The sequence below is a fragment of the Thalassophryne amazonica genome, chromosome 8 (assembly GCF_902500255.1).
Source record: "Thalassophryne amazonica chromosome 8, fThaAma1.1, whole genome shotgun sequence".
Taxonomy (NCBI): domain Eukaryota; kingdom Metazoa; phylum Chordata; class Actinopteri; order Batrachoidiformes; family Batrachoididae; genus Thalassophryne; species Thalassophryne amazonica.
The window spans coordinates 64,410,236-64,436,448 of NC_047110.1; the positions used below are offsets into that span (position 1 = coordinate 64,410,236).

General features: G+C 41.9%; 1 protein-coding gene across 3 annotated transcripts in view; it reads right to left on the bottom strand.

The window, feature by feature from the left end:
- scaper (S-phase cyclin A-associated protein in the ER) overlaps positions 1-25,565 on the bottom strand; it is a 234,050-nt gene extending 208,485 nt beyond the window's left edge. The window contains exons 1-2 of one of the 3 annotated variants that reach the window (XM_034176502.1): positions 25,548-25,565; positions 25,254-25,468 (exon numbers count right to left, since the gene is read on the bottom strand). In XM_034176502.1, coding sequence (XP_034032393.1) covers positions 25,254-25,421 — 168 coding nt within the window. In that variant the 5' untranslated portion in view covers positions 25,422-25,468; positions 25,548-25,565. Of the gene's footprint in view, positions 1-6,080; positions 6,519-25,253; positions 25,469-25,547 lie in introns of those variants that run through there. The other 2 variants (XM_034176504.1, XM_034176503.1) reach the window with 2 other exon arrangements.
- Positions 25,566-26,213: the final 648 nt, after the last annotated feature.

Below are 26,213 nucleotides of genomic sequence, written 5' to 3' on the forward strand. Positions count from 1 at the left end.
TTAAAAATGTACACACTACTTTTCATGCTATTTTGTCTAAAAATAAATGTCCAGGGTCATTAATCAGGGGTGCACATAACTGGTACTCATGGTGCTTGTGTGTGCTAAAAACAAATGATGCGTAGCAGAAAACACAAGGGAAGCTCTTCATAAGAGGAAAGCAATGGCAGATTGTAGGAAACGTGTTACGCTCTGCTGTGCATCGATGATGATTAGCACACGAGCACAATGAGTACCAGTTATGTGCACCCCTGGTCATTATCATGTTAATCAAGAAATCATCTTATCTGAAACAACAGCAACAACAGATAAGTTATGGTTTTAATTAACAGATGAACATCAAAGATTTGTAAAGAATCTTTTTTTTTCTTTTTTTTTTTAAACTTAAAACTATTTAATTACAAGTTATTTAATGTAAGAAAAAAAATTCTTGAATACAGTGCTGTGTATAAATTAGCAGTTCTGATGTCCCTGACACTAGGCATGGGCCAGTATGACATTTGGACGGTATGATAACCGTGGGCAAAAATACCGCTGTTATATATTACTGATAACTTTAGAGAAAATACCAAATGATAGTCTCTCTTTTAGACATGTAGCATCTGCCCCGTAGAAAGCATAACTTACTTGCTTAGGGAGAATAAGGTCCGGAACTCCGGATGCTCAATATCTGGCCCAGCTTCACCAACAAAGTGCTTGGAATAGATTAGTCCTTCTTGACATGTTTGTGGGAGAAATTTGGTCGACCACAAGCACGACTCAAGTCCACCGCTTGTACTTGTACTCAGTGGTTTCAAAGATGGGATAACGTTTACTCCTTCCCTGTAATCCTTTGCGGGTATCTTGAATTGCTCCGAGTCCAACACAGGCCATAGCTACAGTGCTTTGTTGCCACCATTTTTGGACCGCCAGCATGTTTTGCATCTTGGACGACCTTCTTCCTCCAATTCGTTGGAATCTGCCTTTTTACAGAAGCCAAATTAATCCCATACAGCCGACTTGGTCCTTTTCGACGGAGGGAAAAGTTTAGTGTAGGTTTCATCTCCTTCAGCCATGTTGCAGAGCTAGCTAACGTTAGCTGCCTATTTGTAAACAGAGACAGAGGTGCATACCAGGGGGAAGGGCAGCACCGGCCGCCTTCGCTCTGCCTGTCAAGAATTCTCATAGCCCGCTCATACCGTAGGGACGTATAACAGAAAATTTTAGTGGTTTTGATACTGTAGCTTTTTCATACCGTGGTATACCGTGAAACCATGGCCCATGTCTACCTGACACACATCTACACTTTTGTGTTTTGGCCTGATGCCTTGTTTCTTTAGGCTTTAAAGTAAGGCTGTAACAAAGACTTAAAAAAAAAAAACACTATGGCTTTAACTTCACACAATTTGGCGCTCAAAATATAGGCAACAGTGTTTCAGAGCTTTACAAATTTAAAAATCTAATGTGGGAAGCTAGCCCCACTCTCCCCTATCCTGCAGCACTCGGCACACAGCTCGCTGCGAGGAGAGCTTTAGCAGCTGTAAGAGAACTTTCCCCTCAGCGTGCGGCACACTGCAGGAGAACTTTAGTGGCTGTACGAGAACTTTTCCCTCAAGAACTTTTCCCATACACGCAGTGATCCACACCAGAGAACCTTTGTGCACGGTCCCACGGAAAATGCACGTCATGAGGAACGGAAAACAAAAACTGCGGTGTGAAACGGTGGACAATTTTCTTTTCTTGTCCGCAATAACAGACGATAGTCCGGGAGCGACTTTAATCAGCAGAAAAGTGAGTCCCAATTGACATCTTTAAATGGGTTTGACTGAGGTTGACGAAAAGAAAAAAAAAAGAATTTCTGTAGGTTGATTTTGGACTCGCTGTGGGTCCACAATCAGAAATTATCATTTCTGATCATCGGAAATGATCAGAAATTCTAATTCTCCCATTACACGCTGTTGGAAATTTTTTCATGCAGCAGCGTAATGGGCCATTACACTGTTATAATGCTGGTGAGAAGCATGTAACTTTAGCACACATTGCTCAATTTTAACCGAAAAGAAAAAAAAAAAATTCAATTCAAATGGCTGTAACAGGATAGCATATCCTCATTATATCCAGTCATCCTCGAAGTGTCTAAAAAAAAAAAAAAAAAAAAAAAAAAAAAAAAAAAAAAAAAAAAAAAAATGAAGCTCACAAATGAAGTCAAGAGATCTGTTCTGAAGGAACAGCAGCTCCTCCATAATTGGTAATAGTAGAGGGGCAGGTGTTCACTATCATTTAACTACGTAATACCTAATTTGACAGAAAAAAAAAACAAAAAAAAAAACAGTTGTGGTCGGACATTTACATACACTCATCATGGGTATGAATGTCATGGTAAATTTAGTTTTGTTGATGATGTCTGAACTGTTCTTTTGACTGAGTGGAATGATTGTACCAGCATATATCATTAATGACTCTTTAAAAAAATACACACACAAAACAACAATTGGGCGCACAAGTCTGAATTTATTTCGGATCTTCCCTAATCCACAGAGGGTCAAAGTTATACATACAGGCTCAAATATATGCATACACCCCCAGTCCCTCACTAATATTTGGTTAAATGTCCCTTAGCAAGCTGCACCTTGACCAAACACATTTGGTAGCCATCAACAAGCTTCTGGCATAACAGTTGACCACTCCTTTTGGCAGAATTGGCAGAGTTCTTTTAATCCCATTGGTTTCCTAGCACAGACCTGTTTTTTAAGCGTAGTCCACAAATTTTCAACAGGCTTTAGGTCAGGGCTTTGGGAAGGACATTACAGAAGGTTAATGTTGACCTGCTTTATCCAACCCACAACCATTTCTGACGTGTTTGGGATCACTGTCCTGTTGGAACACCCAATTGTCAAAGTTTAACCATCTAGCTATTGATTTGAGATGACGCTGAAGAATTTGGGAGGTAGTCCTCCTTCTTGATTATTCCATCCACTGTATATTGCACCAGCACCCCTGGTTTAAAAAAAAAAAAAGACCCAGAGCATGATGCCACCACCACCATCCTTGACAGTTGGTACAGTGTTCTTAGGAATGAAAGCCTCACCTCTACTCCTCCATACACACCTCTTGTCATTGTGTCCAAATAGCTCAATCTTTGTCTCATCTGACAATGAAACATTTCTCCAGAAGGCATTTGGCTTGTCCATGTGGGTAGTTGCAAATATCAGTCTAGCTGGAAGGAGTTTCTTTTTTGGTCTGCACCCTCTCAATCCCATGGCGATGTAAAACCCACTTCACTGTGGACAGTGACGCTGATGTTCTAGCAGTTTCCAGTTCATGGCAGGCCTGAGCCTGGGTGGTGCCTGGGTTGTTCCTGAATTGTGTACAATTATTTGAACTGAGGCTCTTGGAAACTGCAGTAGTTTAGAAATGGCTCAAGAGACCCTACCAACTTATGTAACCCCACCTGTTGTCCTTTTTACATCTTCACTGATTCCTAGAACCTTTCCATTATTCTGAGTATTGCTCAGTCCAATGAGTGCTCCCAAGCACATCCTTTTTACTCTGGCAAAAGAAACTATATGTTGTAATTAGTCACGATCACTAATAAGGAATTAACAGGCTTTAGCACGTTGAAAGACATTGTAGAGCCTTCAGCACCAGTTATTAAAACATTTAAGTGAATGTATGACTATATTTGAGCCTGTATGTATTATTTTGACCCTGTGTGAATTAGAGAAGATCCCAAATAAATTCTAACTTGTGCACCCAATTCTTGTCTTTTAAAAGTCACTAATGATGCATGCTGTACAATCATTCCACCCCCGCAAAAGAACAGTTCAAAGACATCATTAAAAGCCCAACTGCAGGTTACAGTAGTGCCCTCGAAGCTCTTGTGAGATGAACTTAGGTATATCCCAAATATCTTAGATCTGCTATGATTTGGAATCAGTTAGCTGGCCTCGTTTTATGCACTGATGTTGGTAAGACCTAGAAGAAGTAGGTCCCCTCTGAACTCGCATGAGAGGGTTGTATGATTAAAAAAAAAAAAAATTTCAAACATTTTTGGTCTTAAATAATCAAACAGCAAAGACCACTGGTGCACAGATGTGATCAGAGTGCATTTCCACAGCTCCCAAACACATAGCAATGTACTAAAATACTTTTTAAGTACCCGCTGCCATGGTATGGGAGCTGAAATGTATTACAGTGCATTGCTGTATGAGTTATCCACCTCATCTCTGTTGACAAATGTGTTGAGCTGGAGATGAAGGCCACCTATGAACACACAGACATGGTTTATTTTTACGTGTTGGCCCAGATTTGACCCAGAAATAGTACGCTGAGGTTTGTGCCCTCTGAACTCACAAGAGATGGTTGTGAGATGAACTTATAACTCAAATATCTTGGGTGTGTGCCAATTTGGTTTTGAGCAGTTGTGCATTGAGGCCCGGCACACGCATACAGATAGAGGCCATTTTTATAGCTCCTGCAAAGCGGCGTTGGAACCAAAAAAGCATTTTCATGCATTGCGGTCTGTTTTATATGTTGTGTTGAGAAAGGTATTGAGCTGGGGTTGAAGTAACCAACATAAGCATAACAAAGAGATCACCAGGCAGATAAGCAAAGAAGAAGCACCCAGAGGCAAAAGCTTTACCACGCTTTGTTCCCAGCATGCATCATCGATGCCCTGAACATACACATAGTGAACTTCATTATAACCTCAGGAAATCGCATACTGTTAACCCCCTACCACCCGCCTCACTTTGGCTTGACAGTATCTCACAAATAAAAAGTGAAATTTCCCATTGATGGGATATACAGGCTTAGACAGAAGCGCTATGAATAAAACAATGTTCTCCCTCATCTCACACCACATTCTGGTCTGAGTTCTTCCACAGTAATGCAAAATCTAACTAAAATAAATGAATAAATAAAATAAAATAATCACATGACACAAGGCCACTTGTTAGATCAATGGAAAAAGAAAATACTGGCTTCACCAGATAGTCCATTTGTCTTTATTTGCGAGTGAATGTTAACTGTAAATATTTGGACTCCTTGCAAACTGGCTAACATCTATTGAGATCTATTAAATTGGATCTTCTCATGCATTTCCCTAACTAGCAGAATATCCTGCACAGCTTTTGTACTCAAGTTTGTTTGTTTGTTTTTAAACTTGACACTACATAGAAACCAGACCAACATGGTTATTTTTGTGAAACAGTTTAGATGCAGTGTCATTTTTAAATAGACTACTGAAACTAAGGCAAAAACCGAGGAGCAATTCTGTCTAAGAGCAAATACCCGAAGGAACAAGCTGTTCCATTTCCCTCGACTTTATAACTAGTACCACAGTTTAGATAAGAAGGGTGTAAGACAACTCTCTACCCCTTTTCTACTCAAAAGAATGGCTTCACAAATATAAAATATTGTGTTTAGTAGTGTAAGAATTTAGCCTCCTCTTGTGAAAAAAAGCAACATACAACACTCTTTTTCGAATGGTCATCTAGACTAATAGAATATGAATCATTAAGAACTACTCATGCAGAAGGAGCATGCAGACTGATACTGTTCAACGTCCCTAAGGGAGACACTCAGCTGACCTACTTTTGTTGAGCAAAATACATGCTGTGCAGCTTTATTATGACAAACAGAAGACTTAGATTTAATAGAACATCAAACCAAACTGGACTCACTAGAATGAGAAAATCTTGCGAGCTATATCACAATCACGACTACATCAATAGACTGTAAACATTTACTTTGCAATTCCTTGGGCCTGGCTGCTAAAAACTGATGGCTAACTTCAACCCAAGACCAAAAAAATAAAAATGCTTACATTGTGGCTCCCTGGATCCCCTTAATCAGCTGTCTCTGGAGATAAACCGCAGAAGAATAACATTCACTGTGGAACATAAATTCTGATACACTTTCTGACCAGGAAATCCATCTCATGCAGAACACAACTTAATTTCTCAACCGTGCTGAGTAAGAGGCAAGTGCAGGGAGGGTTTCCTTTCTATAAAGGTCTACAGAACAGACGCCAAGCATGACTGAGCATGACACTGAGATCATTAAGAAAGAGAAAAAAAGAAAATCAAAGCCATACATACGGAATAGAAGTGGAGTCTGTAGGCAGGTTCCTTCTCCTTGTCCATCTCTGACATACTTTTGGAACTCAATTCAAGCAACCTGTATCCCCACTCCAACTCTACAACTTGTGCAAGGTGATGTCACCATCTGACGACAGGACCAAAATAGACTCCTACTGTGCAGTCCACACTGCTCTTGTAAGTTGCCCAGTTGTGTCCATTCCTCTGCCTGCAGTGACCAAGAGAGACAAGTGCTTCGTAGCCTGCCTGTCTTGTCTTTCCCTTTGACTATTCTGCCTGTGACTCTGTAATCTAGCCTGATCCTGCAGCACTCTGCTGAGTTAGCACCCTCCTCTTAGGCTCGACTCGCTGCCTGGTTGCTATCTAGCTGGCTGTCACATTGTTCTGCTATCCACTGCATGCAGATCCACATATTTACTGCTTGTGTCCTCTGCATCAGAGTGCTCTTGCCATTTCTCTCTCTCCCCCCTTCTGCCACAACTCTGCGCAATCATGTGCACACAGCAGCCCTGCTGCTCTGCCTGCCATACTGTGTTTCCAATGATGAGCATAGCTGCAGGCTCAGAAGTGTGAGAGTAAAAGCAAGCCTGGCCCTACATTAGCCACACACTGAAGCTCTGATTGGACTGTGGACTTAATGAATCATTCACTTGCTTTGGATAAAAAAAAAAAAATAAAAAAATCCCGTCCTTCAGAAAATACTGAGATGAACACAGAGCCCACATTATCCTAATATCGAGTCACATTTGTTACTTTACGCAACACTGTCTTTGATAATTTGTAAATTGGCATGCAGATAAACTGCATGAGTCAAAAACTGTTTGTTTCCTATAAGCATTGAGAGGCCATGGGATGTTATACAGCCTGATCATACAACTGAAAAGAGCCAGAATTGTAATTAGCTATGTTCCAACTCCATCAGTTCAAAACGCATGCTGCTAGTCTTGTGTATTTACTGGCTGTGTAGTGGCATAAATACATAAATACGGGTGCATGAATCAAAGTCATGCAAGTGTCAGGTGGCCTTGAATATGCTCAGGCAACATGACCCATGGTCAAGACTCACACTATGATATTTTAATGCTGGGCCAGTGTAGCTAAATTCTACATTTTCTCTTTAACCACAATTAGTTTTTTGAGCCACATGATGCGGCCAAAATTTACATAACAAAAGGTTTCATCAAAACTATCTGTCTAGATAGCAATCCCAATAATTGTTGCATCTGGGCTGTAATTTGTATGAACTTTACAAGACAATGAAAAATACATGGAATTCCTCATACCACATGGTTAATAGGTAGTTTTAAGCCAGTACTCAATAAGTTATTTTGCGTGATCAAAAATGCTTTGTGTGTGTGTGTGTGTGTGTGTATGTATATATATATATATATATATATATATATATATATATATATACATACATACATACATACACACACACACACACACACACACACACACACACACACACACACACACACGCGAGGTGTTAGAAAAGTATCCAACCTTTTTATTTTTTGCAAAAACCTGATGGATTTGAATCACGTCCGCCTCTCTTTTCGTGGCCAAATCTTCTGTCACAGTGGAATGTGCCAAAAAAGTGCTGATGTCCAACTCTTCCGCAATTTTCGGATAGTCACACAACGGTCCTGCATCACCACAGCGTTCACTTTGGAATGATCTGGTCATTTCAGCATGTTGACGGCTTGAATCTCCACCGTTGTGCGGCCGTCTTTAAACCGGTTGTACCACTCCTTAATCTGTGTGATGCCCAGAGGATCGTCACCGAAAGCCGTCTGAATCTTCTGAATGGTTTCCACCTGGCTGTCGCCCAGTTTCTGGCAAAATTTGATGCAGTCGTGCTGCTCCAGTCGTTCCACCATTTTCCTTGCAATGAAAATCAGACGAGAGACTACACCTGCCCGCACACAAAGGCTGCTTACCAGCAAATGACGCAATCAACAGGCGTGAAAAAATTCACGCATGCGCATGAAGGTTCAAGGTTGGCTCATGCAAGCACACGTGATTCAAATCCATCAGGTTTTTGCAAAAAATAAAAAAGTCGGATACTTTTCTAACAGACCTCGTATACACACACACACACACACACACACACACACACACACACACACACACACACACACACACACACACACACACACACACACACACACACACACACAGGGTGGTCCAAAAAAACACCCCATTTCTTTTTGATCTCATTTTTTACTCAGATTAGATATTTTGAAAATTCTTTCACCAAACATTAGCAGAACGATGAGAGATTATGTCCTTAAAATCTAATAGAAATTGAAACATTTTTGGTGGTCTGTCCTTAATAGTTGATAATATGTTCTACCCAGGCTCCTCTTTGACGAATAACTGCAGCAACATGAACGCTGAAATTTTCGATGACTCGTCCAATCATGTCAGCTGGTATGTGCCCAATTTCCCTTCTTATGTTGACATGATTGGACGAGTCATCGAAAATTTCAACGTTCGTGTTGCTGCAGTTATTCGTCAAAGAGGAGCCTGGATAGAACATATTATCAACTATTAAGGACAGACCATCAAAAATGTGATCTTCAGTGAATGCTGTGAATTGAAAAGCCACACTTTAAAGGGACCAAAAGTGGGATGGCTGGAGGTTTGGCCCAAATCCATGCCTAAACGTGCACCAATGTCACGTTATATGGCGCTACATGGATCATATGCAGCTTGACGTGGATCATATGCGGTGACACGAGCTATTCGAGGCTGGACGGGGCTCAAATGACAGCTCGGTCATGGCTATCTAGAGGCTGATACGCGGCACATGCAAGGTACTTAGAGGCACATAGAGGCTTCTTCATAGCGGATATGTGACAGAGCAACACGTCGGCATGATTTTGATGGATCAGACTAGGGCTGAAAGGATTAGTCAAGTAACTCCAATATTTCAATTACAAAAAAATTGCGGCAAATTCTGTGCCTCGAAGCTCCGTTTAACGTTGTAGTACACATGCCAGGCCTGTGTGTGGCGATGTAACGTCCCCAGAAAAAAAAAACTGAAGAAAACTAGAGCATGCGCATAAGCCGTGTAAGCGCTAATCAATTTAGCACAAAAGCTACATCTATCCAATGCGACACACAAAGTAAAATAAAGCCTTTTTAGGAGAAAGACATTCCACGCTGATCATCTGAAACAGACTGCGCATTTAAAGCGAAGCAGTGTGTTTCAGTATTTTAAAAAAACATTTCTGTCCGCTGACTGCTCTCCGCTGTACGTGGGGAGTGACTACTCGTGCGGCGGCCACCTGCTGTCTCTCTGCTCTCAGCACTCCCCTCACACCGGGCGAGTCACAGCTCCATCCCCGGCCACACTGACAAACAGTCTCTGAAAGAAGATCCTCTCTTTCTTCTGTGGCTTGCTCAGACTCGCACTGAGTGTTTTGCTTTTTAATTTTCACTTTTTTGGGCAACACACGTTTCACAAACACAGTAACTTAAAAAAAAAGACAAAAAAAAAAAACCCAGCAGGGCTTGACATAAACCAATTTGCCCCACTGGCCCACAGGGCCAATAGAATTTCGAAGTTAGTGGTCTACAGTGTAGGAGCACTGGCCCATGGTTTAGCACGCAAGAGTTCATGATATTCCACCTTGAAATCCTGCAAATAAAACTGCCTATATAATATAAACCAATCCAGAAAAAACATAAAATAGTCTATGGACCATGAATTAAAAAAAAAAAAAAAAAAAATCATCAGAGGGGATTCTCAGGTGTAAAACAATAAAGTGACTCCCATAAAATTTAGAGGGCATTTTTAAAGCAACCCTCAGAATTGGCTAACTCACAGTCAGAAATGTAAAATACAGATGTAGGTCCATATCAGAACTAAAAAGTATGCCTTGTCTGGATTGGAGTTCTAGATCTAAAAAAAAAAAAAAAAAAAAAAAAAAGCTTGGCTCCTTTGCTAATGTTGTCACCGTGGGGGTTTCCACAAAGGCAAGCTGGTTAGACTTTTAAACTAGCTTCAAAAAGCCAGGGTCTACCAGGGCCAAGCATACGACGGATAGGCCCTGCAGATTTGGCAGAAATCCTCATTCTTCTCTTGGTCATGACCAAGCCACGGCCATTTCTGTGGCCAGGTTTGGACAAAACCTCTCTTCCTCTTGTTTCTTTCATATAGCCTGTCGCTCTCTCTTAACTTATCACTAAGCTTCCTCTTCTGGCCAATTCCTTTAGCAAAACTCTTTCCTGGTTGTTGTCCGGGTTTGGGTGAATGTAGTTTAAACATATTTCAATTCGAATTTCAAAGCGTTCTGTTAGATTTGCGAGTTGTTCGTCTTCGTGTCCTGCAGCTTCCTGCGCATTTAAAGATGCTAACGAACATTGCCGAAGATCGGTGACGGAAACAGCCAAACGCACGCTCCACACATCGACAACATACATTTCAATATGCACGAGATGCTGCGGGAGCATGGAACATGGTTAGGGATGGGTATTGATAAGATTTTATCGATATCGATTCCCTTATCGATTCGATTCCTTATCGATACCGCTCGTGAATTTTCTGTGTACTAAAAGTAGGCTTTAAAGGTTTTCTATGTCAACATTTTATTGAGTCTTAAAGTAAATAAATATTAAAATGGTCACTGGATCCTTAAACTCTGGACCTAAATAAACTCTACATGGTGGCTCCTTGATCTCTGAATATAAATAGAAATAAACAAAATCTGTAGTTTTTGTCAAAAGGCATTATTGGCATGAATGTCTTTCCATACCTCTTGCTGAGCATCAGTTTAATTCATAAAGAATGCAGGATGTCTCATTTTGGGAAGAAAAAAACGTTTTAGTCGACTGTACTTTATTTTCTGTATTACAGTGTTTGGAAAGAGGTGTCATTTAATTTAAAGCGGCAATTCGTTTTGAAGTTATTAATTCCAACCGGACTGTGTCTCAGCAGAGAGCTGTGCAGCGTTTGGAGCTGTGCCAATGGAGGACGATTCTCGTTTCTTGACTGCAACAAGACAAGAGCCCACTTACCGACTTTAATCTGCACAAAAGTGACTCACAGTCACGACTTACATATTTTAATGGATTTGAGAGGAGTTAAGAAGTGGACTTGCCACTTCTGAAGAGTTATTATTACCATTACTGCTGCTGTTGTTGCTATTATTATTATTAATATATAAATAAAAATCAATTAAAAAATGTTGCATTTTTTAATACATTTGACTCTTTTATGACAACAAGCGCTGAGCCATTAATTATACTCAACAAAAATATAAACGCAACACTTTTGGTTTTGCTCCCATTTTGTATGAGATTAACTCAACGATCTAAAACTTTTTCCACATACACAATATCACCATTTCCCTCAAATACTGTGCACAAACCAGTCTAAATCTGTGATATTGAGCACTTCTCCTTTGCTGAGATAATCCATCCCACCTCACAGGTGTGCCATACCAAGATGCTGATTAGACACCATGATTAGTGCACAGGTGTGCCTTAGACTGCCCACAATAAAAGGCCACTCTGAAAGGTGCAGTTTTGTTTTATTGGGGGGGGGGGATACCAGTCAGTATCTGGTGTGACCACCATTTGCCTCATGCAGTGCAACACATCTCCTTCGCATCATCCGTGAAGAGAACACCTCTCCAACGTGCCAAACGGCAGCAAATGTGAGCATTTGCCCACTCAAATCGGTTACAACGACGAACTGGAGTCAGGTCAAGACCCCGATGAGGACGACGAGCATGCAGATGAGCTTCCCTGAGACAGTTTCTGACAGTTTGTGCAGAAATTCTTTGGTTATGCAAACCGATTGTTCCAGCAGCTGTCCGAGTGGCTGGTCTCAGACGCTCTTGGAGGTGAACATGCTGGATGTGGAGGTCCTGGGCTGGTGTGGTTACACGTGGTCTGCGGTTGTGAGGCTGGTTGGATGTACTGCCAAATTCTCTGAAACGCCTTTGGAGACGGCTTATGGTAGAGAAATGAACATTCAATACACGAGCAACAGTTCTGGTTGACATTCCTGCTGTCAGCATGCCAATTGCACGCTCCCTCAAATCTTGCGACATCTGTGGCATTGTGCTGTGTGATAAAACTGCACCTTTCAGAGTGGCCTTTTATTGTGGGCAGTCTAAGGCACACCTGTGCACTAATCATGGTGTCTAATTAGCATCTTGATATGGCACACCTGTGAGGTGGGATGGATTATCTCAACAAAGGAGAAGTGCTCACTATCACAGATTCAGACTGGTTTGTGAACAATATTTGAGAGAAATGGTGATATTGTATATGTGGAAAAAGTTTTAGATCTTTGAGTTCATCTCATACAAAATGGGAGCAAAACCAAAAGTGTTGCGTTTATATTTTTGTTGAGTGTATTATACAGAAAACAAATGCATACAAACGTGCTGAGCGGGCTATCATTTGATAAATTGTACTGGCCCATAGTGGCCCAAAAGTGGGCCAAATCGGCTCCAGGCCAGTGGGCAAATGGCTATGTCGAGCCCTGAACGGTGACTGCAAGGCTTGCATGTTCAACCTTCAGCTGAAATGCATCTGCTGAATCACAGAAAAGGGGGGATTAAAAAAAAATTCATGCAAGGGCCCAGTCTACCAACCTTTAGCAAAAAAAAAAAAAGAAAAAAAAAAGAAAAACATCTTAAAATTGGTTAAATTTTACAAGTTGGGGAAAACAAAAACAGAAAGCCACATCCCATTGCCATTTCAGCAAAATGTCAAGACTTTGGCCAGACTTTTGGGGGGGAATGGGAGCTGCTGTGCCGCGCAGCCTCCCAAGGGGGAAGGAGTGGCAAGTGCGGAGGCCGGGGTGGGGGGAGCGTGTGTCCATGTGAGCAGGTGGGTTCATATCAGTCTCTGTCCTTGTATGCAGACTGTGGGGGAGGGCAGATGAAGAGGAAGCCATATGCGTCACCAAGGCCGTTGAAATCTTTCTGGAGGAAAACAAGCAGGGCATTTTGACCTTCAGTAGCTGATAAGGCTGCCGTGTTTTGGGTTTAGGCAGAGAAACACAGAACTCCAATAAGGCTTCTCTTAACTGTCCAGATCCAACTGGTCTCCAACATCAATTCCTTTGCAGGGCAGACAACTGCTCCGAAATGGTTTCCATCTTGCGTTTACGTTAAAAAATTAACGCAGTCTGAGATTGTACAGCCTTGCCAACCTCAGTAATCATGAGGGACAGATGTGGGATTGTGGTTTTGGTGGCAACTGTCTTGCCAATTTTCCGGTACATCAGGGTATCGACAAATCCTAATAGCAGAAGCCCTCCTACCACAACGACAAATAAGAATAAATCCTCTGTCTTCCACAGAGAGTGGTGCCAAGCACGCTACGCACAATTTTTCCAGGCATCAAGAACATAGCCCTTCTGGGCACAGAGGGTTCCCCAACCCTGATTTCCTTGTGGAAAGATGGTGTCAATAGCATTGAGAGACCAGCTGATCAATTCCATGGTTATACCGAATGTAGTTCAAAGAATTTTCAGTCTGGTGAAGTTGGGACTTTGAACGTTGAGGCAGGGATAGAGACAAACAGGAGGAGAGGAGAGAGGAGGAGATGCGATCCCCCTCTCAGGAGTCCCAAGCGCTATAGAATACCCCATTACTAAAATAATTGATAGCTGCAGCTCGGGCTAAAACAGTTAGTTGAGCAATTCGAATAATTCAATTACAAAAAATGTTTGAGGCAAATTCTGTGCCTCGAAGCTTTGTTTAACATTGTAGTACATATGCCAGGCCTGTGTATGGCACTGTAATGTCCCCAGAAAAACAAACAGAAGAAGACTACAGCAAGCGCTAAACAAATTAGCACAAAAGCTACAGGTTTCCCTTCGCGACAAACAGAGTGAAATAAAGCCTTTTAGGAAAAAGACAGTCCATGCCAATCATCTGAATAGCTTAATGCGCATTTAAAGCGAAGCAGTGTGTTTGTTTTTAACACTGTTTCATCCGCTGGCCGCTCTACACACGGCGGCCAGCTGCTGCCTCTTTCTGCCCAGTGTGAGCGGCTTAGCACTGCCCTCACACAGCTCTGTCCCGGCCACACTGACAAACAGTCCCTGAAAGAAGTCCACTCTTTCTTCTTTGTTTTGCTTAAGCCCCGTTTACACATAGACGGTAAGAGCTCCCGGAAGCGTCTCGGAAGAGTTTTTGGCCGTCTTAAGGATCAAACACCGTTGTTAACGCCGGCACTAGGGAGTGTGGCTTAGTTCCGGCTTTACCGGGAATCGTCGAAAAAATTATTCAACATGTCGAATAATTCAAGGAGCGCTCCCGGAGAATTTGCTTGATGATGGAGACAACGTGAACAACGGCGTTTGATACTTTTTAAATCACTGTTTCATCCTGCCCCTTCCTGTAGTGCCGCAGTTTACACCGCCATAATTGGCGGCCGGCGTTGTATCCCTAACCAACGGCGTGTAAAACAGCGATAGAGCCCACATCTGTGTCCTCAATGGCGTTTTAACCGGCGACAGAGGCAGACAAAATGGCGGCACTAGTGGACAGTACGCTGTTCTAAATGCCACCTCCCAGTTAAAACGGCGTTACAAACGGCCGATAGGCGGTGATCAAAACGCTAGCGCGCTGCATGCACTCGTGGCCAGCTCCAGATATTTTTGCAGAGAAGCTCCAGTATGCTTCCTAAAAGAAAATTGGCAGGGGCAAGGACTTACCAAGAGGTCTGGTTCAGAAGCAGAGAGGAGGCCTGTGGTGGAGACGGAGCAACACGTTGAGGAGGGGGAAAGGAAGGAGAAGAAAAAGCTGAGGATGATCTCCCTCCCCCTGCAGTGACAGAGGCATGTATTCCTGCTGCTTCAGCCTATTATACTCTGGGGGCGGTGCCTATATGCAAAAGATCCTGGAGTAACGCAGGATTTGCCTGGATAAAACCAGCGGTACACAGGGCATTATCAGCGGCAGCAGAACACTGCCGTTCTCACGCGCGTCTTAACCTGCGATTATAAAGGATAGAACTGGGTATTAACCCCCGTTGCCTGACGTGTGCCGGATGCTACCGCGTCAAAACGCTGCTTTATTCGGCGGATTTAGTGGCGTTTTATCCGCGTATTTGCGGATAGTACGGCGGTCAAAACGCCGGTGAAATGCTCCGCCACTTTCCACCGCGAAAACAGCCGGAACTACCGCGAACTTCGGTCTACGTACTACCCGCCGACAAAACCGTCTATGTGTAAACGGGGCATTAGACTCACAATGAATGTTTCACTTTTTAATTTTCGTTTTTTTGGGCAACACACAATGCTTCACAAACACGGTAACTCAAATAAAATAATAATAATAAAAAACAGTGACTGCGAGGCTTGCATGTTCAACCTCCAGCTGAAAATGAAATGCATTGGCTGAATCACAGAGAAAGAGTGTTAAAAAGAAATTCACGCAGGGACCCAGTCCACCAACCTTAAAAAAAAATAGATAAATAACAATGGTTAAATTTTACAAGTTGGGGAAAACAAAAAAAACAGAAAGCCACAACCCATCTCCATTTCAGCAAAATGTCAAGTCTTTGGCTGAGCTCCTGACACCAGGCAAGATCAAAAACTTGTAAAGATGTAAAAAAATAAATAAATAATTACCCAGGAAAACAGAAAGGGATACACTATATTTGACAATCTCCGTGATGACGCAGTGACATTGTGCCATTGCTTAGGGAAAGCCCTGGACTGTTAATGTTTTAAAACACAAAAGTACTTATTATCCAACTACTCGATTAATCGCCAGAATAATAGAATACTTGATTACTAAAATAATCGATAGCTGCAGCCTTACATCAGACCATCTGAAACTGGTTCTCAACTGCAACCTGCTCTGTTCTCAATTCCCATCCATATGCCACGTTACTGCAGTGTTGTAGCTTCGGAGTGGGGGTGCATCTGATCAGGTCAGAGAGCACAAGCAGGTGCCACATCCACATCACTGTAAAAACACCCCGAGTCCTGGATGGCAGACAAGTCTATTTCCACCCCTCAAAAGTAACCATTTATCTGAAGCAGCCAAATGAAAGATGGGCATCCCCTTGACCTTCTCCAACCACTGGGGTCTTCAACACTGAGCCATCTACATGCTGAGACATGCACAGAGAAATTTGGCACATGGCCAAAATCTTGAAGCTGACATACCCTCCCAATGCAAGTAATACTCCTTATCAGTTTCCCTAAGTAACTGCTCATTTGACAAAAAAAATTATTTCAATGGTACCCAAGGACTCCATAAAGAGATCTATTGCTGAAGACATTAATTCATTGACTTAGATAATTGACTTTTAGATAATTGAGTTTTGCTGACCAAGTCGATGAAGTCACCAAAACCTTTGCTCGTAGTCTTGGTCCAGAACAATCGCAAACCCACACACTTCAATTTGTCACACAGGTTCTCAAGTGCTGTATTGAAGACATCCATTGATTCCACAAAGATCAAAGAATCATCTGCAAAATTCATTGTCAGCAAATATTTCCTTGCAAATAAAAACATCTATGCCACTGGTTTCCACAACACTCCCAACACGCAGTCCATGCAGGCAATGAACAGTGCAGAAGCCAGAACACATCCCTGACAAACACCAGAACTCCATCAGTCATTCATTTTCCATACCTGCTTATACCAAGTAAGGGGAACAGGAAAGCTGGCGCCTATCCCAGAAGTCATTGGACGAGAGATGGGGTACATTCTGGACAGAATACAAGTCTATCGCAGAGCCACATATAGACAGCCAAACACTTTCACATACTCTCATCTATGGTCAATTTAAAGTTACCAGTTCACCTAATCTGCATGTCTTTGGAAGTGGGAGGAAGCCAGAGCACCCAGAGGCAACCCATGCAAACACAGGGAGAACATGCAAACCCCACACATTAAAGACCAGGTGGGAAGCAATCCCACGACCGTCTTGCTGTATGGCAACAGTGCAAAAATAAATAAATAAATAAAAAACTTCCACTCCACCCAGCACTCACAGTTCATAGGCTGGCTATGATGGCCAGCAACTTCTTGGGGATCCCTCAAATTCTCAGGAAGTCCCAGAGAGGCAAAACAGAACATTCTGGGTATAATCCCAGGATAGTGTGGTTGCTAAATGGTAATTACCTGGAACTAGACCCTTTCAAGAATACTTGCAAGCGCCTTTCCCAACAGAGAAAGAAATTACATCACCCTGTTGTCATAGCAATCTAGGCAATCCACTCATCAAAATTTGGCTGATTCAAGGTCTGCTCACCTCAGACATGTCTGATGCTACTAGGGTTGGGTATCGAGACCCGGTTCTTTTTGGGTATCATTAAGAAATTATTTGCTCCACCGACATCAACAGCCTTTTTGCTTAACGATTCCCTTATTGGTCCTTCAGAGCAACCATTGTTTTTTGAGAGTGTTTGTCGGAAAAATGACAATTTCTCTACGTTGATTACAGACCATTCAGCAGGTCTGTAATCAACAGTTACTGCAGTGCGGCTCAGCTTTGAACCTTGAACCAACAAAGCAGTGCTTCGACCCACTGCTTCGTTGGTTCATTGCTTCGCTCCTCTTCAAAACCCCTGTCAAAGCCATTAAAATGCCAATCGTGAGTCACTTTTGTGTGGACTGAAGTCACTAACTGGGACTCCTGTCTTGTTGCGAGAAAGAAACGAGAATTGTCCTCCGTTCCATTGCTCCAAATACTGCGCCGCTCTCTACTGAGTCCAGAGTCCGGCCAGAATTAATAACTTCAAAGCGAATTGCCCTTTAAATCAAATGACACCTCTTTCCAAATGTTGTAATACAAACAAACTACAATAGATAAAGATGTTTTTTTTCCTCCTAAAATGAGATGTCCTGTGCTGATGTGCAGCTAGAGCTGGGTATCAATCAAAAATTTTCGATCCTGGTAACAATTTTGATACGGGTTCCTAAACGATATTTTTTTTCAATACCAATTTTATAAGATCAATTCTAACAAAAAGAAAATAAAGCCCGTCACACCTTGACGATTTAGCCTACGTACGCAGACCATTTTAAAAACTCTGGTGCACGCTGTCGTACGTCTAATAAATTAATGCAGCTGTTACACCTTGACGATTACCCAGCGTCTGCCGACAAGCCAGTTTACACCCAGTGTTTATGGTCGGCACGCACTGTGTGGTGTGCATCAGAAACAGAGTAATAAAACCATTTTATTTTTTATTTTTTTCTTGGTGGACCATTTTCATCGTGTACAGAATGCTGATGAGTGTACTGGCTGCGGGAAATGCTGCTGTGAATGAATGGAGAGCTATGACTCTAAAGCGCAGCTGCTTTCAGCTCCACTGATCAGAAAGCAGCCAGCTGTACAGGACTTTTTTCTGCTGATCAGACCAACACAGACTTGAATAATGAAATGCTGTGATAATTTAAACTTTTAAAACGCCAATCGACCATGATCGGGTGTGATCAAAATGACGTGTTGTGTGATCTGTCGGTGTGGTGATCGATCGCTGACAGGCTTTAAATGTTTAAATAGCGCAATAATCAAGCATGATCACCCTGATCAATCGATCAGGTCATCTGATGATCACACCACAGCAATGGTGAGCAAAGTTTAAATCATCACAGCGCTTCCGTGTGTTCAGAGCGTGACACCGGCATGAGACGTGCACCTGCAGCAGACAAAAAAAAAAAAAAAAAAAAAAACTGAGGGACTTGCTTTAAAACGCTACGTTTCCAGCCACAAATTAAAGGATTTTCCAAAGTCATTTTCAAAAAACAGGAGCTTTATGTGGATTCATGTCCATCTGTGATGGTGAATTGGACTGAAATGAACAGGTCAGATACTCCGTGTGTGAATGAAACAGATGACAGATGGACGGATGAGTAAATTACAAGAAACGTCTGCCAACAGTCACATAACTTACCTACGACTGATGTCCAGCATGTGCGGGACGTGTGAGTCACACGCTGGCACTCGTGAAAATTTTCAGCATGCCCAAAATTTTTTGAGGAGCACAGCTTATCAGGATGTACATCAACAAGCATGTACGTGCTTGAACCTGCTCTTAACTTGTAAAAACTTACCCTTAACTTATTGGACTTATGCCAGTGTATTTTAATAAGGTCGGCATATGCTGGCTAAATTATCAAGGTGTGACAGGGCCTTTACATTACACATAGTACAAATCTTGAGTTTTATTTTTCAGCTTTGGTAATTTTCCACTCCAAGCAGTTTTCTTACAGAAAAAAAAACAAAATAAAATAAGCAACAAATAATTTCCAGTGCAAAGAACACTTGAAAACACTGTAGTTTTTGTCAAAAGCATTTCCTTTCAGACATTTTCAGCATGACTGTCTCTCCACAGAATCTGAGCTGAGCTCAGCTGGCTGCCGCATGTCAGTGCAGAACGTCTCATTTTGGGAGGGGAAAAAAAAAACCAAAAACTTTTGATCAATTGCAGTTTGTTTGTATTACAACGTTTGCTAAGAGGTGTCATTTGATTTAAATGGCGATTCACTTTGAAGTTATTACTTCCGACCAGACTCTATCTTTCTAACATGACTCACTCGGCAGAGAGCCGCACAGTATTTGGAGCTGTTTGAACGGAACGTTTCCTTCTCGCAACAAGACAGGAGTCCCAGTCAGTGACTTTAATCCGCACAAAAGTCACGTTTGACATATTTTAATGGCTCAGAGGGGTTAAGAAGAGGATTTGCCACTTCTGAAAGGCAACGAAGCAAAGAACCGAAGCAGTGGGTCGGAACAGTGCTTCATTGCTTCAAGCTTCAAAACGACGCACACATTATGCACGCGATTAACCTCTGGCTACTGTAAGCTGGCACGGAAAGACGAGGCATGTTTCGATACTCAGTACTACTGAAGCATTTCGGTCGGTGCCACAGAAGAACCGAAGTTTGTTACCCAGGCCTACGTGCAGCAGCCTAAGACTGTATGGCTGCAGACCTGCAGGTTCCAGCAGCCGTCTGAGTTCAGCTCAGATGTATGGAGAGACATTCATGCCATTAATGTCTGAAAGGAAATGCTTTTTACCAAATCTACAGATTTTGTTTATTTGTATTTATAGCTAGAGATCAAGGATCCAGTGACCAATTTCATATTTCTTTACTTTAAGACTCAATAAAATGTTGACATAGAAAACCTGTAAAGCCTACTTGTAGTACACACAAAATTCACAGGAGGTATCGATAAGGGTATCGGATTGATAATGACAGATAAAATCTTATCGATACCCATCCCTAGATGCTACTATGCACAATTCCAGGTGCAGACCCTGAAGTTTGGATCTGAGCGACACTGTGCAGTGGACGACACCTGCACCAGACACAGAAACAATACTTTTCTCAAGATGACGATGACCAATACAGCTTTCCTCCCCATCCCCATTATAAGGTTCACCATCCATCAATGGAAGGCACCAGCAAAGTTCCCCCATAGTCTACAGAAACAAGAGATCTTTTCCAATGTTGAGCTTTCTTATAGGGGGCTTATAGTAACAAGAGTTCCAATACTGCCACCAACCCCTAAAGGAGTTATCTACAGAACCACAAGCCTAGAATGCATCAGTGTATTATTAAACCTGAAACTTACCACAAGGGTCACATCGAACACATGTACAGAGCAGCTGAAGGCAGCTGTTGCATCACTGCTCAAGCTTTCTGTATAATTTGTCTTTGATTCCTCACTCTGCTTTCTGTGACCATTTTTTAAATGCAATTTAACAGAGGTTCTGTGTGCATCTGTCTTTTTTCCACCAGCTCATTTTGCTGAACAATGGCTGTTACCTGACAGCACCACCTGTAAGCACACCTCACGCCAAATTTTTTATTTTTTTGTTTTTAGAGTGTGCAGTGAGCAATTTCATTGGAGCAGGCTGAAAAATGACCCAAGCAGGGAGAAATAATCAAAGAAGCAGCCTACACAAGCTGTGAGGGGCGGGAGAATAAAGCTCCCTCTGCTCCACTAAACATTACCTGGCGTCAAATCATAGATGTTGCAAAACACACCAAGAATCCGATCTATCTGTTCAGAGCAAAACAGATTTCCAGAAATGTGATTTGTATTGCATGCATTTCAAACCAACTACAAATGGATTTCACACCAATTTGACTGTTCAGAGTTGCAACACAGAATTAGACTCAAATCGGATACTCACGTAAACTTAATTTTGACTGGCAGTCTGAACATAGCCTTAAGCCCCTTTCACATTGGTGTATTCATAGAGCTGCGTATTGCAGCGTTGTGTTTCATTTAAATACACCCAAAATGCGCGTGTACTCAGCCTTTTTCAGTGTTCGTTTCATACTTGCAGCTGCATGTGTTCGCTTTTTAATGTGTGCACAGTCGCGTGTACCATGCCGCTATTAAACCAGTTCAGTGCCATTTTCTGCCTCTGTGGAAGTGCACTCTGTTCTCTACTGCAGGTGTGGTGCGGCTCAAAAACAGATTCATTTAACATTATTATTTTTTTTTTTTGTCTTGGTGGATTACTTTCATTGTGTCCAGATGCTGCCGAGTCTGGCTGTGGTAAAGGCTGCCCTGAACGAAACGCTGTGACTCATTAAACTTTGAAACTTCCGGTTGCTCCGATCAGGTCCGCTGATTTGATCAGACCTGATCGATCAGGGGGTTTGATGAGCGGACCGACATGCAGCGAGTACACTTACTTTAAAGAGTCACAGCTCTTTTCAGGTTTGATCACATGCTGGGTACAGAGAGGCACATAGAGATGCCTTAGTAGTGGATACGTGATAGATGAAAACTTGGGTCATTCTTCGAATGGTCACTACACACCCATGCATGGCTCATTATTCATGGCTCATTATTCGGTGGGACCGAGGCTTTACAGATTCGGATGCTGCTTAACATTATGCCCAGGTCATACAACTTGAATCACTATGCCATTTTTACATTAAAGTTGTATGGTCTTTGAAAATTCACAAAACTGAACAATGTTGCAAAATTACAGCTCATTTCAATGAAGAGAAGATATTTATCTGGGGAGAATACTATAGTGAATATGGTCTTTTCCTTCTAATGTCGTCGTGCAGAAGAACTACAGAAGGAAGCGCACATGCGTGAGGTTTTGAGATTACTTGTGACCTGACCCACCTGCTTGATGTGCGTTCCCAGGGTGTGCATGCTAACATCCGTAACATGTCTTGTAAATCACTTCAGAAGTGTCACCTGATTTAAAAAATATCATTTTTAGATGTGTTTATTTCTCACTTTTATGAAATATCTGAGAAACAGATTCTCTTCTAAGGCTGTCGTGCAAATGAACTGCATGAAGAAGCACACCTGTGCTGTGTGAGGTTTTGAGATTCTGCCAGCTTGGTGTATTTTGTCAGAGTGAGCAGTCAGCTGACATCACACTGCCTTTCTTTGCTCTGATATACTTTACAACATCCCTCGTATAGATTGGGGAAGCCCCAATCTATACGACCCCAATTTCAATGAAGTTGGGACATCGTATGAAATGTAAATAAAAACAGAATACAATGATTTGCAAATCCTCAACCTATATTCAATTGAATATGCCATAAAGACAGGATGTTTAATGTTTAAACTGATAAACTTTAGTGTTTTTGTGGAAATATTTGCTCATTTTGAAATGGATGCCTGCAACACGTTTCAAATAAAACTGGGACAGTGGTATGTTTACCACTGTGTTACATTACCTTTCCTTCTAACAACACTCAATAAGCGTTTTGGAACTGAGGACACTAACTGTGAGTGTCATGACTAGGTATAAAAGGAGCATCCCCAAAAGTCTCAGCTGTTCACATGCAAAGATGGGGCAAGGATCACTACTTTGTGAACAACTGTGTGAAAAAAAAATAGTCCAACAGTTTAAGAACAATGTTTCTCAATGTTCAATTTAAAAGAATTTAGGGATTACATCATCTACAGTACATAATATAATCAGAAGATTCAGAGAATCTGGAGAACTTTGTACACATAAGTGGCAAAGCCAAAAACCAACACTGAATGCCCGTGACCTTCGATCCCTTGGGCGGCACTGCATTAAAAACAGAAATCATTGTGTAAAGGATCTTACCACGTGGGCTCAGGAACACTTCAAAAAACCATTGTCAGTTAACACAGGTCGTCACTACATCTAGAAGTGCAAGTAAAAACTCTACCATGCAAAGCGAAAGCCATACATCAACAACATAAATGCCGCTGCCTTCTCTGGGCCCGAGCTCATTTGAAATGGACAGATGCAAAGTGGTAAGGTGTGCTGTGGTCTGATGAGTCCACATTTCAAATTGTTTTTGGAAATAATGGACGTCGTGTCCTCCGGACTAAAGAGGAAGAAGACCATCCAGATTGTTATCAGCGCAAAGTTCAAAAGCCAGCATCTGTGATGGTATGGGGGTGTGTTAGTGCCCACAGCATTGGCAACTTACCCATCTGTGATGGCACCATTAATGCTGAAAGGTACATCCAGGTTTTGGAGCAACACATGCTGCCATCCAAGCAACGTCTTTTTCAGGGATGTCCCTGCTTATTTCAGCAAGACGACACCAACAGTGTGGCTTCGTAGTAAAAGAGTAAAAGTAAAAGAGTGCGGGTACTAGACTGGCCTGCCTGCAGTCCAGACCTGTCAGCCATTGAAAATGTGTGGCGCATTATGAAGCACAAAATACGACAATGGAGACCCCAGACTATTGAACAATTTAAGTCGTACATCACGCAAGAATGGGAAAGAATTCCACCTACAAAGCTTCAACAATTAGTGTCCTCAGTTCCCAAACGCTTATTGAGTGTTGTTAGAAGGAAAGGTGATGTAACACAGTGGTAAACATACCACTGTCCCAGCTTTTTTGAAACGTGTTGCAGGCATCCATTTCAAAATGAGCAAATATTTCCACAAAAACAAAGTTTATCAGTTTGAACATTAAATATCTTGTGTTTGTGGTGTATTCAATTGAATATAGGTTGAAGAGGATTTGCAAATCATTGTACAGTGGTCCCTCATTTATCACGGGAGTTACGTTCTAAAAATAACCCGCGATAAGCGAAATCCGCAAAGTAGTCAGCACTATTTTTTGCAATTATAGATATTTAAGGCTGTAAAACCCCTCACTACACACTTTATATACTTTTCTCAAACAGGCATTAACATTTTCTCACTTTTCTCTCCTGTGTAAACACTGTTTTTTCTTCTGGGCGAGAAGATTATAAACAGACACACGCAGAACTCTCCCTTCCCTCACTGCCTCCGGAGGTACGGATACAGGACCCACACAGAATCCAAGTCCTCTCTCGGTGGCCACGGACCTCTGCGGCTGCGGTCAACATCCGCATCAAAACAGCGACCGTAGTCTCTGGACCTGTTGCCAGATTTGGCGCAGCTCCGCACAGCAGACAGGAGGGCGGTGTGAGTGGCCCGCTGCTGCGTTTACCAAGCCCGAAAAATCAGTAAGCGCATCCGAGGCAGTGAGAGCAATCGCGGTGATGCCGACTGGTGCCGCGACCAGCCCGCCTGATAAGGACGCAGAACACAATGCGCTGTAAAAAAAAAAAAAAAAAAAAGCATGCAAAATTGCACTAAAAAAAATCTGCGAAACTGCGAGGCCGCGAAAGGTGAACCACTGTATTCTGTTTTTATTTACATTTAACACAACGACTCAACTTCATTGGAACTGGGGTTGTATAATGCAGCTATCAAATGTAGGTCATGGTGTCGCTTGAATTTCTACCCTTCAGGGGTTGAAATTCTAAATTGCTTCCAGACAGCGCACATTTTTTTAATCATACTGGCATTCCTTATTTAAATACTAAGGGACAAAATTATAGTGGTGTCAAATCAAATTCGTTTTTGCCTTAAATCTTAAAAATGCAAAAAGACTGTGCAGCTTTAAGATGCTTTTTTTTTGTTTTGGTTTGGGGTTTTTTGCAAGAACAGTTGAACCAATCATTTGAGCCTATGGAATCTTAAGAGAGATTAAATTTACAACAGCACAAAAAGACAGACAGAAATGTCTTTAACACATGATGTGAGAACATTTCAGGGACTGAGCGGTGACCCACAGAGAGGATCCTGCTCAGTTAGCTAGGTAAACAATGAATCACCTGAAATTGCAGCTCGAAGACCTTCAAATGAATTTAAAGTAGTTGACAGAACAGTGTGCGCTGTTTCGACAATTCAAAATGAGCTCAGAAGTGGTTACGTGCCTTTGAAGAAGTTTTGGGTACGTTCTTGCTTTTGCCTCCTCCGTGTGAGGAGCCTGAGCTGTTGCTACCGGACCTCTCTCTCCCGTCTCCGGCGTGGCTAGCTCTGAGGCCGAGGCGGTGCTGTCCGGCGCCACGCCGCCGCCCGTCGTAGCGACTGTCTTTGGACATCAACACACGGTGGGGCTCGACGTCCAGCAAAAACCTGCAGACAATAAGACGTAAACTTGTCTTCTTGTCAGAACTGAATTGGGGTGGGGGGGAGAAAAACTAGTGATGTTAACGCCTGGTACCGTACCTTCGAAACTTGTGTCAAATAGGTCCTCGGGTAGTTTCCGCTGAAGCTTCGTATCGACATTTGTATCGTTGTTTGGCTCTGACGTCACTACCACCATAATTTTAAATTATTATTATTATTATTATTATTATTATTGTTGTTGTTGGCAGTAGCACTTAATGGAACAAAAACAGAACACGATCAGTATTTGATTTAGGCAATAAAATTACAAGATAAAATAAGTGTAAATAATATTGCCGAGGATAACGTAATAAGCATAAAACATATTTCCGTTGTGGCCCTCGAAAAAAATAAAATACATACAAAATAATTAATGCAAAAGCAAGTAACATTTGTTAAAGAGAAATAGACTAAAAACTAAAAATGAATTTGAAATTTAAATGGAAATGAAAAAGAGTTGCTGTAGCCAAATACATTAAGTTGTTAAAATATCCACAACATTCTTTAACTTTAAATTCATCACAATGGGTAAAAATCGGTAAGTAGAAGACAACTGATATGGAGCTTGACTATTTACTAAAGTTAAGGATATTAAATAGTCTTGAACAGATTTTTTTTTTAATAGCCTGTTTTTGGAATCTCTAATGTCATCAGGCAGATTATTTATGACACATTTTCTCTCTCGCATTCTGTCTACGTTTTCTGCGTTCTTTCGACCAGCAGGT